This window comes from Oncorhynchus masou, chromosome 8, assembly GCF_036934945.1.
Source record: "Oncorhynchus masou masou isolate Uvic2021 chromosome 8, UVic_Omas_1.1, whole genome shotgun sequence".
In the NCBI taxonomy this organism is placed as follows: Eukaryota; Metazoa; Chordata; class Actinopteri; order Salmoniformes; family Salmonidae; genus Oncorhynchus; species Oncorhynchus masou.
The window spans coordinates 26,201,227-26,218,236 of record NC_088219.1 but is presented as its reverse complement, the minus strand read 5'-3'; the positions used below and the strand labels follow the sequence as shown (position 1 = coordinate 26,218,236).

Here is a 17,010-nt window from a genome sequence, read left to right as displayed (position 1 = left end):
TTATTGATGTATTAGATTTTTTGTTAAACTAAAAGTGTTCATTCAGTATTGTTATAATTGTCATTATTCCAAATAAATAAAAACATTTTTAAATAGGCCGATTAATAGGTATCGGCTTCTTTTGGTCCTCCAATAATCGGTATCAGTATCGGCGTTGGAAAATCATAATCGGCCGACCTCTAATGTGTGTGTATGAATTCCTGCCTCGTTGTCTTTGATTATGGCAGCGTCCCCCTGCAGCCTAACATTTGTCTTTGTTATCAGCCAGACACTGGAGCTTTGAGAGGGCTGACAGTGTTGTCTGTCACAGCACTGGGGGATTCCTCCCCAGCCAGCTGCACTGTGAGAGCTGCTGATACACATAAGATGTTCCACTGTGTAGATATCTCACTCACCAACACTGATAAAAGGAAACACTGCTTTTTCATGATGTTGACACGTCCTCTGAGATTTCTCTCTGGAATAGTCCCGAGAATTCAAACCGCCAAGTTCTCATTAAGACTATTTTTGTGAGCAGGGACTGATGAGAACAAAAGTCCCAGAATCCAACTTGGATGCATTGGTTTTGTAAATGTGTCTTCTGACTTTAAGCATACAAGAGAATAAAAAACGAACAAAAAGGGTCCATAGAGTTACTTTACCACACAAACCAGTCTGTTTCTGTTTGAGCCTTGTCTTTGTCATGTAACCCAAGCTAAAAACCAAGTGGTAGAAATACAGGTAAAAATAGTCCCAACACATTCACCAAGTGGCTGCACAGTTGGCATAACCCTCTTGGGAAAGCTCCTGCTACCGAACTACTGTACATCCCAATAGCCAGAGCCACATACCATAAAGTACAGCACAGCATGATATGACTTGGATTACGTCCCCCGTGGTACACAGCAGTGATATGGAGGACATATATTCCTCTGGGGGAGAACTTACCGGAAGGTCATCTGGAAGACCTGTCCCAGGTTTACTTGCTGACTCTTGTTGTTGTATCCATGCAGCATCTCCCCAAACAGGGTGTCATTGAAGCGGACATCCTGTCTCTGGCACTTTGGCCCCTCACAGTTCTCTTTCTGGAGAACACATGAGCGTCCGTCTGACCCCAGCTTGTACTCCTGCACACACCTGAGTGGGGAGGGGAATTCAGGTGGCAATAGACATGCATAAAAACATAGTGTATACATTTAGGCACTGTACACACAGTAATACATGCACACACATGCCCGCATACACACACACACACACACACACACACACACACACACACACACACACACACACACACAGACACACACAGACACACACACACAGTAGAGAAAGTGTACCCAACTCATAGAAATAATAGATTGCAGAAGAATGTATGATTTAGCTGTCTAATATTTCAAATGAAAGCCCTTGTGTAAGCAGCGCAAACATTTAAACCCGGACTTGTCTGCATTAAAGACAAACTGTCGTTGGAGTTGCACATTCAGCATTTTCTACTTCAGAAATGGCTGAGATGCACAAACCTAATGCTAATGAAACGCACAGAGACACACAGGCAGTCTCATGAATTAGCCTACAGTAGAATACCATATCCGCGTTCTATACTGTACTCTGCCAACGCAGAGGTGAAAATGTGGATCAATCCCACAGTTGAGATCTGTGGATGTGCAACAGTTGTTTCTAACAGTTGTTTTGGCCATATGTGTAGGTAAAAGGCTCTAGCTCTGTTTTACCCTTTTAATGTTCCAATTCCGATCACTGACTGACTCACCCACAGAACATGAGGACGTTGCTGGAGGTGGGGTCGTCTGGTAGGGGCACCAGCTGTTGGAGACACAGCTGCTCACAGCCACCGTTGAAGCCATCCGTGCAGTCCGTGCCCTTTGAGTAGTCATAGCAACCCATGCCGTCCTTCATTGGCCGCAGCCCGTCGGGACACTGGAGGGGCAAGAGAGAGACACAGTAGTGGGAGAGAAACAGACAGACAGAGAGAATAAGTAGGGGTCAACATATGTATGCAGATCAGGACCCAGGAGACAGACAGAGCAATGGTCTGCTCCAATTAACAACAAAGAACTCCATCTCCCAGAGTTCTCCTCTAGAGTCAGTGGGGATCTGATGAAGGGGAGATGCAAACCTCCCCCCCCACCACCCACTGAAACATGCAACAACAACAAAAATACTAGGGGAAATGCTGGTTTTAACTAATTAAAACAACATCTACACGATCAGTCTTTGTGTGTAAAATAAAAAGTGGCTAATGTGAACCTAACTCACAGCTAAAAAATGTAAAGAAAGCAATCCAATGTTATCTGTTGCCTTGACTTTACTGCAAATGGCACTCAAGTCTTGAGAAAAAAACAATACACTAATATTGCAGTTAGCCACGACAGCCTTTATAATAGAACGCTTTTGACCACACACATATACATATTGCACTTGGGGAATACATATCTTAAGTAGAAATAGAAAATAGAAATAGCTCTATTATAGTGGCCACTATAGACATCGATCAAGTGCACTGCACATTATTACATTGTTCACTTTCTGCCTGTGGACATGTGTTCTACAATGTGCCAGCAACATTGAGAAAGGGGAAAAGTGTGTGTGTGTGTGTTCCTTTCACCTCTATAGTGGCATCCAGCCAGGCCCAGTTCCAACTACACTTCATCCCTAAATACACTTGTTAAACAAGCAAAGCCTCATTTTCACCTAATTCTCTCATTCTGAAAATTAACCACATAACGTCACTGTAGAGGGAAAACATTAGTTAACAGATAGCGGTTAGCTTGTTAGCTAGTTAACATTTCACACAGATTGCCAGGGTCCAGTAAGCAACTAACGCGTTATAACTTGAGGTAACAGCAAGGAGTCATATACCAGTTAATACTATAGTGAATTGGTTAGGTTACTAACGTTAGCTCATCTGATGTTGTAACATTAGCTGTCTGACTTTATTAGCCAGCTAATTTTCACACCATAAACTCAATTATTTGATCACATGAGTTGGCTAATGTTGCTCAACATTTCTCTGGCTAGCTAAAGGAGAATAAGATACATCTAGCAAGATACTTAACAATGCTAATACTTGCTCCACCACACTTTCTCCCTCACCTCAAACTTTCCAAATGCCAGTTGTTTTTTGGTTACAGCTCATGAAGTCCGCTTCATCACCTTCTCACCCCGGTCTCCGTGGTCAGCCTTCTCACCTAACCTTACCTTTTCGTTATCGTTCAGGGGACGCGCTGCTGTAACTGCCAAGCTGCCTTTCCGGAGAACTAGTAACTGGGTGTCTCTTCTTTCTTCGGTCGCTTGCTGCTCTGCATTCTGTTGTAATGTAAACGATTGGCTGAGCCTTGGAGACAACCAGTATTGTGCCAAATGCGCATCACTCGATCGCTTACAGCTAGTAGTGATCCAACACCCACCACCAAACTTTTCTCATCGGATCTACACGTATCACGAAGATCACCAATTTTGGATTCAAAACGACGAATTTCGCCGAAAGCCGACTGGTTTGCATCCCTGATGAAGTGTTGTTTGGCAAATCAGGGAAAGCAGTCAGAGCAGAGCTCTCCAAATTCCAAATTAGTCTCAACCACATGCATACATTTCACCCGAGACTCACTCGGAAAAGGCATATTATTTACAGCGCAAGTACGCAGTTTAAGTCCATACAGCTCCTCCAAAAACCTTTCAAATGAGCAAACGGTTGTATTTAGACATCTTTTATTTTTATGGCCTGATAAAAAGAGACTTATTTATAATGACTTGAGGCCTATGGTGTGTGTTTACTTTAGATTAGTAAACTGATCTGAAAGCTCTGCTGGAGCAGAGTACAGTTTAGGGAGTTAGTGTGGTGATAACCTGACAGTGTTGCTATCACACAGTGGTCGTACCAGACAGTCCCTGATGTTTTAGTGATAAAATGACTGCACAATCCAACTGCTCAAAAGCTTTCAGAAGTAAATTAATCCTAAAATGTAGTAGTCGTTTCAGACACGTTTTAATTCACTGCCAATTGCACCTCTTTATAGTGTCGGCTTACACTATAATCATGATGTGGCCATTACATAACTATAACCAATGTAACAATAGGTTTTGCCTGCTATCTTATGTGAAGTTGGCAGGACCACCATCCTTTCATGTAATCCAAAACCAATCTGATCCAACACCTACTGCGCACAATCACAAATACAAATCGTTTTCAAATCTTCAACAACACACTGAATGTATGTATTACCACATGCAACCCCCCCCCCCCAAATCCCTCTTATTTGATGAAAATCTAAACAACCCGGTGACATCTCTGCTCTGTGATCGTAGTGGCTGCTGTTGTTGTTAGGACGCATCTGGGGGTTATCTTTATGTGGATGACGGGCAGCCATAACAGGAGAGTGGTGTTGATGTCAGACATAATACCAGCTGACAGACATTTCTATCCTGATGGATGGCCAGATGTCCCAGAGGCCATAGTGGCATGTCACCCCAGGGGATTGTGGGGTAGCATACAGAGTGTGACATTGCCCTTTCACCGACAACTCAAGGCTGCTAAGTGGGCGATGGTCTAAACATGTGAGGAAGTACCATAGATGCATAGGTTGACCAGCTCTGGTAAAAATGGGCATTTTACATGTGATTTTAGTATGGCGTAGTGTATATACGGCGTTCAATATAGAGCATTGATATGTCATGTCACTCAATTTCAGAGAGTGAGTTTTTGAACCACTAATTTTCCCAGGAAGTGGACTTGATCTTTCTGATGAACCCTTTTTGGTTGTAAGTATTGTGGTTATTACTCATACATACCGGCCATGATACATTGTATGTAGTGATAGACTTGTAATGTAGATAAAATAGCTGTGGTGTGTTCCTGTGATAACGAGACTATACTGTAGAATGACATCACACACACAAACACACACACACACACACAATCCACTGCAGCTAAACCAATCAATACTGCACTGCTCCCATGGGTGTCTGTCATCCACAGTGTCAATCTGGATCTTTACCATTAGAACTTGTCATAATGGCGTCTGTACAATAATAGATTCCACAAAAGATCATACAGGCTTCTTGATGTTATCATTGGCCACATGGTTCTGATAAGAATGTATAATGACCAGGGGAGAATAAATGAAGTACTCAGGCGGAGTAGAAAGATATGGAGGGGGAGTGGGAGGGAAGGAGAGATGGGGAATAGAGAGAGCTCCCTCACTTACACTGTAGAGCCTTGGAAGTGCTGTTTTACGAGCCTGTTAGGCTGCGATATTGATCAGCGTTGGAGATGGTGTCGGGGAGGCAGATTAAGAAAACAAATAAAACACAGTGAAACAATTACCCAGCTCTCCAAAAGGGCAACAGTAAACGGCCAATGGCCGGTCCATAAATGAAGGCACAGTGTTATATTCTTATCTATCAATAGCCTAATATGGGGACTTAGAGAACACAAACACATACACACACCTCAGAGGCTAAATTCACCACCTCATGTGACTGGAAGCTATTAGTTATAAGTTTGTTCTAATCACCTTTCAACACCCCAAGTTTTAATCAGTTTCTGTGCAATTTACTGAGATCCTTTTCCTTAATGACTGGGGGCTTGGCTGACATAAACATTCAAATGTTCAATTTTTGTAATTAATCTTAGCGCCTGGCATATCTATTCAGTGGATGAGGTAATAGTCAAGGAGGCGATTGCAGTCGTTGACCCCCATGTGTCATCATACACCAGAGACCGCCATATGGTGAGAAATGGGCTGGATGGAAAAACAGGGAATTAGCAATGATGGGGGATAAAGAAGAAATACAGAAGAGAACTAGTGGGTTGATAAGTAATTCATATGTAGTAGGGTTTTTAAGTAACACATACACCAGGTAGAATACACTTTGAGAACGATACATGGTAAATCATATCATCTGGTGATAGATGTCCAAACGTGTATCTATCTGACAGCTTGATTCGATTTGGAGCTGACAGAGATGTATGCCCATAGCTTTGTTATTTCTCCTATGGATCGGAAATTAGAGTGATGGAACAGCTTTATTCCACGAGTGCCAAAACACTGAGGACTGACGATCCCCTCAGAGAAATATGAAGTCTCCTGCAGCTGTTACGATGTCCATTTTAATTCCTCCTATGCTTAATCTTCAAAGTGAAATGACACCGCTGTGTTTGATATTAATAATACATTAATATATTTTCCATGACCCCCAAAGTTGCTTTATTGAAGAAACTAAACAAAAAACAGAGATTAAAACAAGTCCATGCCAGAATAACAGCAGGAAGAAATCTAAACATGAAACAAAGAGAAGGGGAATGGGCTTAAAGAAGGGAAAAGAGTGTGATCTGTCACTGTACATTATGAGTGAGCGAGCAGGTGAGGTGGGGTGGGGGTGGAGGGGGGGGGGCTTGGTGGTAGGCCAAGGTGAGGCTTTAGGAGGGACTGAAATATAGAGGGAGGAAGTTCCAGAGCCTTGGAACAACCTGTAAGGTTTCTTAATTTAAAAAAACTGCTGAGACTTTTTCTGAAATTAAATATTAATTGGATTTGTCCATGACTTCTCTTCAAATTTTAAAGAACAAATGGTCAAGTACCAATGCCTCACACACAACTCACAGACTCACAGAACACAGAGCAAAAGGACAAGAAGAGATAAAGTGTGGCTAGAGCTCAATTCAATAAGACACATTGTTATTCTCCCTCCATCTAAACTAGTCCCTAAATTTTAACTTGTTCTACATCTTCTTTTCAATAGTGAGCCAACAAAGAACAGGAAAGAGCAGGTGCTCATAATGTTTTGTACAGTCAGTGTACTGTACAGAGCAACATGTTTAACGTCAAATCACAAAATCACAGTATCCAATTGCAATACATATATCTGTGAGAATTGCAATACATATCGTATCAGCACCACAGTATGTGATAATATCATTTTGTGAAGTCCCTGGCAATTCCCAGCCCTAATATCTAACTCAGCAAAGCTCTGCCAGTCAGGAATAGTCTCTGAATTTAATACTTTCCCCATCGGTTTAATGTGCAGACGGGCTGTGACTGAGCCAAATTGAATTGCTCCTCTTTCTTAACCCTGACACGATCTTATCAGTGAAGACATAAAACACAGCCCAACAGTGGATGGCAGATCTGCCTTGACTCCTAGATTATACTGTGATTATGACATCAAACAAAAGCACTGATTCAATTGTCCCTCTTACTGCATGCAACGTCTGAATAATCAATGCTTTTACATGGACGGAGGTGGTATTGCTGTTATTTCAAGGAACAGGGAGGGTGTATTATGTGTGTGGACTTCTTTTTTCAAAAGCCTGATATTTACGATAATAGAAAGTTCAATTGTGACAATGCAGTACCTTATTGTATTCAAAATAGTTAAAAAATATTTTGTTTTGAACGGCTCCGCTACTAATCCAAGCAAAAATAATAGGCCTTTTGGCCTATTATGGAGTTATGGCCACTATACATCACAATGATCGACTTTCAGACAATACACTTCAACTTGAAAAACTTGAATAAAAGTCGGCCTAAAGGCTTATCTCTGCCCTTCGAGCCCAGCGAACACCAATATGTGCGTCTTCCAGACAGGAGAGAACATGACTTAATATTAAGGACATCACCCAGAATCAAAGTCTGTTTGTCATGGAGCATGACTTTATTTAGAATTCAATCAATGTCTGGAGGTTACCAAAAACTGTGGATTTAACGTTCAGTTTCAAACACAAGTGCATTTTCTTAAAGCAGGAGCAATGCTTTTTTCGGACAGATGAGATTTGATATAATTCCAGCCTCAGTGACAATGCAGAAAGGACAAATGTAAACGCTTCACGCAGACTGTCTCTCCTAAAAAGCGTTCCCCCTGGTACTATAAACGACACGGTCGATCCCCCCGTTTAACCACCATAACCACAGTGAAATGAGGAGTGAATTATGAAAAGGCCTTTGAAGGAAATTCTAACTATTGAAATGTATGGTAGTGAGTTGAGCTGTTCAGTGGGACAGGAAAATTGGTGATGTGCATATTTCCAGAACGCTGGACCACAGGGACAAGCGGTGATAAGGGGATGAGAAAAAATACACAGCTCATGGTGAGGGGGAGGTGCAATGTTTTCCCCCAGACGTCTCTTCAATATAATACTAAGTAGGGCAACAGAGCACAGATTTGCTACTTGCTCAGAACTAATGATTTAAATCTTGACTTCCAAAGTGTGCTCCACATTGTAATGGTGTGATATATAAATGGAAAAAAGTGCTTAGCAATACATAAAGAGCAAACCAAGACTTGTGTATCATTTCCAAAAATAATTTGAATTTGACAGCCAAATAAAAGTCCAAGATGGAGTCTGAAATCAATGACGCATCAGTACCATACTGCATCCCAAACAATATTCCAGAAGACATCCCAAAAGGAAAAGGGAAATGATGAGGGATATGCCGATAAAATGATGCCATCTGCTCTTTCCTTGACTACACCCATTAATAAGAAGATGGATACTTCATCTGTAGCTACAATGAATGGAGTAGAACTATCTCAGGAGAATAATTCAGCTGGAACAGGTGAACTTCTGCCAACACAACCACAGAGTTGACAGAGCCACATGAACTTCTCCTGGCTTCCCCAGTGAGACTATTGAGCACATCAGGAGTGTGTAGGTGGAGGTGTGTGTGTGCACTTCAGCACAGATCAATGTGTGCTTGCTTGGAGCGAGCTTCACAGATTTAAAGGTTAGCTTGGCCTTTTGACTGTGTCAGGGCTGGCACTCTACTGACTCCCACCCCCAGGCAGGCACTCACACCTGTCTGTCAGAAGGGGAGAAGTCTGCCTTAACTCAGTCTTAAACTGTGACAGAACAGCACTTAAGTTACGTGCCTCTGTGATTTTTATTATGTTCTATTGTGTGTTTATGTGTGACATCAGCTTAACATGCACTAAAGGCAATGCAGTTACAGCGATGGCTCCACATAATATTTGTGTGTCTCGGATTATCTGTGCATTGAGTGGGGGGAGGACATTGATGCTGCATACATATTTGTAAAGTGGTTTTGTTTTGGCCTAATGTAGAGAGACCTAGTTGACTCCTCTTACATGCAGATGCTTCCAGTAAATGTCCTATATAAATGAGAACCCGCATTTCCCTCGTTTACAGGGAACAATAAAGGGAAAGAAAAACATGAACGATGACTTCAAAACCTCTGCATGGACCTCTGCATGGATTTATTTCCATAATGCCTTAAATAGGTCTCCGGAGTTCCAGACAGGGTAAAGAAATGAGTCACTTAATGGAATTTAAGCACCAGCGTGGCGGACAACACCATTGTGTGTCTAGCTCCATTCTGACATGGGGTGTTGCAAAGCAGAACTAAAAGAATCAAAGAGAAAATAATACTGCCACAACTCTGACCCTCTGAGACATGCGGTGCAGGGGGAGGTTTTTATCCGTCGCACATGTGCATTAATCACGTAGGCACAGGCAGGGAGCTTTCTCCAACAGTGTTTATTCAGAATACCAATTAATAGAGCATTTCCATTTCCTGGAAGCACAAACAAGTGGTGGGGTAACTAACACCCTCCTCGCTGGAGACTCACGGCCTGAAGTCCAGACTCAGGATGAGAGGAAATTGAAAAAGACGGCCATGTTACTGTTTTTCTTTTTTTCTTTCTTCCTTCTCTTTTTTAGTTTTTACTTCAGAGGTTGAACACAGCTCTCCGGGCCTTTGATAAAGTTGTGTTTGCATTTCAATGAGCTGTGTTGGGCAGCATTAGTCACATCAATGCTGGTGTCTATCATCTTCGCAAATCAACCCTTTGCTATGGAGTTTGTTAGAAGTCAGTTTGAATGCTGACCGTGGAGGGGGAGAGAGAGAGGCAGCAGTCAGTGGAAACTTTTAATAAGATTGTCCGCTGGTCCACACATATACCCTGGGGCTCCATGTGGGCTAGTCTGGGACAACACAATCTTATTAGTCCTGCTTCATTTATACTTCATTCACAGCTGGACTCAGTCTTCACTGACATATCAGCAAAAATGAATATTTTATTTTGGGCTATCTGAATTTTAAACATAATCGCTGTATGCAATCAGAGCTTCACAACCAGGCTACTGAGACTGTGTACTTTAATGGAAGAAGCTATCTGACATGGTTGTGTCCTACTGGGGTATGGAGCATGATGAATTTATTCAATAAATATGTGCAAGTACTTACAAGGAAATCAAATGGCCTTGAGAGTGATTGGTAGCTTTTCTTTGCTACAGTAAAACATATAGTTATTGCTGGATTTTATAACTATTCATTTTTTCCCACTATTGATTGCGGGCTCCTTGTCTTTGTGGCAACACAAAGCAGAAATCAAATAGTAGCCAATTTCCTAGAAAGTGGGAGGATAATTAGCTTCCAGCGTGAGCAGCAGTTGAAACGACCAGCGTAACCTTTGAACCTTGTTATTTATTCTCATCAATAAGACTGCCACCTTTACAGCACCTCAAAGGGCATGCTTAGAATATATTTACAATTTTAGCTGAAACGGTTAGATATCCTTTAAGGGGACCAATCAGCTTTATTGGGGCGACATTTTATTTTTATTCTGTTGGTAATAAACAAGGATTTATGTTCTTTCTAATCTAAGAAAGACATGAACATCAAATCCTTTCAAACTCAACATTAATCTCTATCAAACTCATTGATGTGCAAATGAAGACAGGAATATTGAGTAAGACCAAGATGTCTTTGTTATAGAGCAGTTTAATCTAAATCGATATAGCAGGATGAGGCGAAATACAGAAGGCAATGCTCAAGGTTTTGTGTGAATTGGTAAGGTTACGACTCACTTTGGAAGAATAAGCTGCAGTTCTCAAAATCATCACACTCCTACACACGACAGATTAAAAGTCTGGAACATCTTGACAACGACATGCTACCTTTTAATTTAGAGCAAACAAGTTGCTAAATCCACTTAAATCAGTGTAGATGAAGAGGAGGAGACCGGTTAAAGAAGGAATTTTAAGCCTTGAGACAATTGAAACATGGATTGTGGACGTGTGCCATTCAGAGGGTGAATGGGCAAGACAAAAATATGTTTGTGCCTTTGAACAAGGTATTTTTTAAATATATTTTTTTAGCTTCATTTTACTAGGCAAGTCAGTTAAGAACAAATTATTATTTTCAATGACGGCCTAGGAACAGTGGGTTAACTGCCTGTCCAGGGGCAGAACGACAGGTTTGTACCTTGTCAGCTCAGGGATTTGAACTTGCAACCTAGTCCAACGCTCTAACCACTAGGATACCCTGCCTCCCCATGGTAGTATGGTAGTAGGTGCCAGACATTATAAGTGCAGTGAGGCAATGGGATCACATAGCAAACTTGCTTGAATAATTGATTTTAACTAGCTAGCAACAAATTAGCGAGGTGGAACAACTGCCATTCAGCAACATTTCGAATGCGATCTGAATTTTCAAAGTAAATTAATTAGAATTTCACATAGGAACCAGATTGATCCTCATCAAGCCAAAGCTACATCTCAGTTTACTGCACCTGAATATTGTGTTGTTGTCACGCCCTGACCTTAGAGAGTCCATTTTATTTCTCTATCTGGTGAGGTCAGGGTGTGATTTGGGGTGGGCATTCTATGTTGTTTGTTTCTATGTTTTGGCCAGGTATGGTTCTCAATCAGGGCCAGCTGTCTATAGTCTATAGTTGTCTCTGATTGGGAATCATACTTAGGCAGACTTTTTTCCTTTTGCTAGTTGTCGGTAGTTGTCTTCGTTAAATGCATGTGGAGCTTCACGTTTGTTTTGTTGGGGACATTGCAAAATAAAGGAAAATGCACGCTCACCACGCTGCACCTTGGTCCTGTCATTTCGACGAACGTGACAGTTGTTTTTTTCTTTAACTTCATAATCAAATTCCCAAGACCATCTGGAATCATCTATTTCAGATTACTGTATGACTACTTGATAATTATCCTTTTAGTGGAGGGAAATATTGTACACCAGATATAAGCTTTTATTCTGTTCATTTCTTGAAAGTCAGGCAAATTGATTTTAATTGGCAAGGTGACATGTCTGAAGAATATAGGCTACACTAATACACTATTCACAAAAGTCACACTTCTGACAGTAAACTGAAACCATGACAAACCATTGGGTTTTGTCATCACACAAAAAGTATGATGCAATTAAACATGCTAGTTATTGGTAATTATATTACCTCTCTCTGCAGTGACAGGTTGACACCAGCTTGTTACTGTCCTATACCACACACCGCATGGGCCTTGGTGGGGTAGTCAGTAGTGTCAAAACTGAAACAGTGCTATTGCAATGGGGCGGCAGGGTAGCCTAGTGGTTAGAGCGTTGGACTAGTAACCAAAAGGTTGCAAGTTCAAACCCCTGAGCTGACAAGGTACAAATCTGTCGTTCTGCCCGTGAACAGGCAGTTAACCCACTGTTCCTAGGCCGTCATTGAAAATAAGAATTTGTTCTTAACTGACTTGCCTAGAAAAATAAAGGTAAAATTAAAAAGAAAAAAAAAATGTCATGGTGGTGCTTTGGGAAATGAAAGCATGTCAATAAATAAAGAGCAGGTTGGTTGACCTGAGGCCTCACTACATTACAGTGCTAATGATGCATAGCTGCTCTGGTTTTCATTAGTTACACTGAATTATCATGACCACTGGAGAAAAGAACATCATCATATTTCCTCAGACAGTCATCAGACAATATTATGTTACCGAGCGCTATTGAAAAACAACACGGTGTTTTGTAGACAAAGCACTCCAATCACTGGAACCAAAGCCGGATGCCAAGAAACAGGGCGTTTTTAAATTTTTTTATTGGAAGTAAATAAACATCTGCTTGGCATGCATGTTAATTGCAAATATATATGTACAACCTCAACCTCGATGTCAGTAAGACCAAGGAGTTGATTATGGACTACATCGATGGGGCTGCAGTGGAGCTAAATCACTAAGGACTTAAAATTGTACACACGGCACGCATCTTCCCCCTCAGGAGGTTGAACAAGTTTGGCATTGGCCCTCAAATCCTCAAAAAGTTATACAGCTTCACAATTGATAGCATTTTGATTGGCTGCATCACTGCTTGGTATTGCAATAGCACTGCCCTCGATCGTGGGTGTTACAGAAGGTGGTGTGGACAGCCCAGTATATCACTGGAGCCAAGCTCTCTGCCATCCAGTACCTCTATATGAGGCTGTGTGAAAGGAAGTCCAGAAAATCGTTAGACTGTTCTCTGCTTCCACACAGCAAGTGGTACAGGTGCATCAGGTCTGACACCAACATGCTCCTGAACAGCTTCTATCACCCAAGCCATAATACTGCTAAATAGCTAACAAAATGCCTACACTGACTATCTGAGTTGACCCTTTCATTTTTGCACAGTCTTTATAAACATTCACAGGACTCTACACACTCATGCACACTGACACTACAACACACACATAACATTCACACACATTTATACTTTACACACACGCTCAAATACAATCTTCGTTTACACTGCTGCTACTCCGTTTATCATATATCCTGATGCCTAGGCACCTTACCCCTATACTCTATCACTCCAGTGTCCCTGCACATTGTGGTACTGGAGCTGACCCTGCATTTACATTACATGACCAAAAGTATGTGGACACCTGCTCGTCAAACATCTCATTCCAAAATCATGGGCATTAATATGGAGTTGGTACCCCTTTGCTGCTATAACAGCCTCCACTCTCCTGGGAAGGCTTTCCACTAGGTGTTGGAACATTGCTGTGGGGACTTGCTTCCATTCAGCCACAAGAGCATTACTGAGGCCGGGCACTAATGGTGGGTGATTAGGCCGAGCTCGACAGACCATTTCTGTATGGACCTTGCTTTGTGCTCATCTAGAATGTTGTTGTATGCCTGTAGCGTTAATATTTACCTTCACTGGAATTAAGGTGTCTATCCCAAACCATGAAGGACAGACCCAGACCATTATTCCTCATCCACCAAACTTTACAGTTGGTACTATGCATTGTGGCAGGTAGCATTCTCCTGGCATCCGTCAAACCCAGATTCATCCGTCGGACTGCCAGATGGTGATTCATCTCTCCGGAGAACGCGTTTCCACTGCTCCAGAGTCCAATGACGGTGAGCTTAACACCACTCCAGCCAACGCTTGGCATTGCGCATGGTGATCTTAGGCTTGTGTGCGGCTGCTCGGCCACGGAAACCCATTTCATGAAGCTCCCGATGAACAGTTCTTGTGCTGATGTTGCAACAGACAGACAATTTTTACAATCTACACTCTTCAGCACTCGACGGTCCCATTCTGTGAGCTTATGCAGCTTACCGCTTTGCGGCAGAGGCGCTGTTGCTCCTAGACATTTCCACTTCAATATTACAGGACTTACAGTTTACCAGGGCAGCTCTAGCAGGGCAGAATTTTGATGAACTGACTTATTGGAAAGGTGGCATCTTATGACGGTGCCACGTTGAAAGTCACTGAGCTCTTCAGTAAGGCCATTCTACTACAAATGTCTGTATATGGAGATTGCATGGCTGTGAGCTCAATTTTACACATCTGTCAGTAACGGGAGTGGATAAAATAGCTGAATCCACTAATTTGAAGGGTTGTCCACATACCTTTGTATATATAGTGTAGCTTCTTACTTTCTCGTGTTTTTCTTATTTCTTATTTTTATTTATTTGTTCTACCTTATACAAATGTTTAGTACTACATTGATATTGATCACTGCATTGCTATGTTTAGAGCTTTCAAGAAAGGCATTCTTGTGCACGTGACATTATAACTTAAAACATGGAACTAAAGGGACCAGGGAAAGATCAATCATATTTATTATAATTCTAATTTGATCACAAATTTGGCCAGTTGCAGGGTATTTGAATCAGATAGTAGCAGAATGTAAGGCAATTTAGACAATGGCAGAGAGTTCTAGCTTGATTAATTCTGTTAAATGAAGCGGGCTCATCAGGTCTCAACCTCCTTTTGTCCTGCCCTTCCGTCACCTCCCCTGTTTTTGTTATTATTTGTGTGTGTGTGTGTGTGTGTGTGTGTCTTTCAAAGCCACCCACTATAGCTTTCCCCACCCTGACCCCTTCAAATTCGCCCTTTTAAGAGGTTTACCTATCTGCCTCTCATCCACTCTTTCAGTGATAACAGCTTAGACAGAGAGGGGGAGTATACACTTAAAAGGATTAGTTTTCACAAAAACAGCCCAAATATGATTGTTTTAGCAATCACCTAAGTAATTTGGAGATGACAAGGACTCCCACTGAATTCTTAGAATGTTGTATTATGGGTTGTTAAAATGAACTATAACTATAATAACATAATACAGTAAAATAAGATTTTTTTTATTTTTAACTTTATTTTACTAGGCAAGTCAGTTAAGAACAAATTCTTATTTTCAATGACGGCCTAGGAACAGTGGGTTAACTGCCTGTTCAGGGGCAGAACGACAGATTTGTACCTTGTCAGCTCGGGGATTCGAACCTGCAACCTTCTGGTTACTAGCCCAATGCTCTAACAACTAGGCTACCCTGCCGCCCCAAGATCAGGTCTCTCTTGAAAAAAATGTATTTTATCATCTCAACGAGACTAACCTGGACAGATAAAAGTTAAATAAATATAAAAAGTTAATAAATGCCTACTCTATTTAAACAACAATTACATAACTTGATTCTAGGCAGAGATACCTATTGCATCTCACTTTGCTTAGTCACCCACACAATGTGCTTTATTTGTTGTCAATCAAGACTATTTTCCTTGACTTTTATTCCAATTGTCCTCTTCTCTGATTGTAATGTCACCTCTGAAGTAAATGTTAAATCTGTCTTCATATTCATGAAAACCATATGGCATAAGACAAGTTATGTCAAAATAATACCCCCTTCTGTTACCTATGATGGATGAACTAGTGCCTTTGCTCTTTGAAGAAAATGCCATAGTTTAATCCCATAAAATATAAAGCCATAATTCAATGTCAACGGAAAATATTAAATGAAAAGCTAGCCCCACTTTTCAGTGGATTATCAAACATTGAGGACAATGTCTTTCTTAGTGGAGTTGAATTGTAGCACACATCCCACTTTGAATGTTTGGATGAAAATCGGTAAATTAGGAAAAGAGTGATACAATTGAAAAAAAAACAACACATGGGAGTATCAAAAGTATAAAAAAATGTACCATGGTAGTACAATGAAGAAAAATGCCATGGTACTATCATGTTTTTTTGGTCACTACCATGGCATTATTCTCCTGCAACGAAGGTCTACTGTAACCTCAACGTCACTCTGAGATTTTTTTTACTTTGAGTTTCACTTACTTAGCTAGTAAATGCAGCTAGATAGTTTAGCCTGCTGAAACACCCTGCTCAAACGAGGGCACCAGCAAGATGGCAGTCGGTGCAGATGCGTTTTTTGGTAGCTGAAGGAATTATTGGATTTACTCACCAAAATATGACACTTTGGTCATTTCTAAGGTCATAAAACCATGTATGAATATGGTTTAGTTTGTTTAATAACCTCTCTTGGGTAGGGGGCAGTATTTTGAATTTTGGATGAATGAGGTGCCCAATGTTAACGGCCTGTTACTCAGGCGCAGAAGCTAAGATGTGCATATGCATGGTAGTATTGGATAGAAAACACTATAATGTTTCCAAAACTGTTCAAGTAATGTCTGTGAGTATAACAGAACTGATATGGCAGGGGACAATCTGAGGAAAATCCATCCAGGAAGTGGGATATTTTTGATGTGGGTACTTTTTTAAACTTTTTTTCTTCCACTAGATGTCAACAGTCTTTAGACATTGTTTCAGGCTTGTATTCTGAAAAACGAGGAAGAATGAGATCTTTCTTTCAGTGGACTGTAGAAAGAAGCAGAGCTCGTTTGCGCGCGTGACCGATTGCGCGTCGTTTGTTGTTTTTCCTTTCTATTGAAGACGCTATTGTCCTGTTGAAACATTATCAGTTATTTAGACAATAGACAACCTGAGGATTAATTATAAACATCG

The 17,010-nt window shown here is 41.2% G+C and overlaps 1 protein-coding gene across 2 annotated transcripts in view; it reads right to left on the bottom strand.

Moving 5' to 3' along the window:
• LOC135544450 (astrotactin-2-like) overlaps positions 1-17,010 on the bottom strand; it is a 501,862-nt gene that overhangs the window by 198,731 nt on the left and 286,121 nt on the right. Inside the window, exons 1-3 of one of the 2 annotated variants that reach the window (XM_064972063.1) lie at positions 3,196-3,262; positions 1,748-1,914; positions 928-1,116 (exon numbers count right to left, since the gene is read on the bottom strand). In XM_064972063.1, coding sequence (XP_064828135.1) covers positions 928-1,116; positions 1,748-1,893 — 335 coding nt within the window. In that variant the 5' untranslated portion in view covers positions 1,894-1,914; positions 3,196-3,262. Of the gene's footprint in view, positions 1-927; positions 1,117-1,747; positions 1,915-3,195; positions 3,263-17,010 lie in introns of those variants that run through there. The other variant, XM_064972062.1, reaches the window with a different exon arrangement.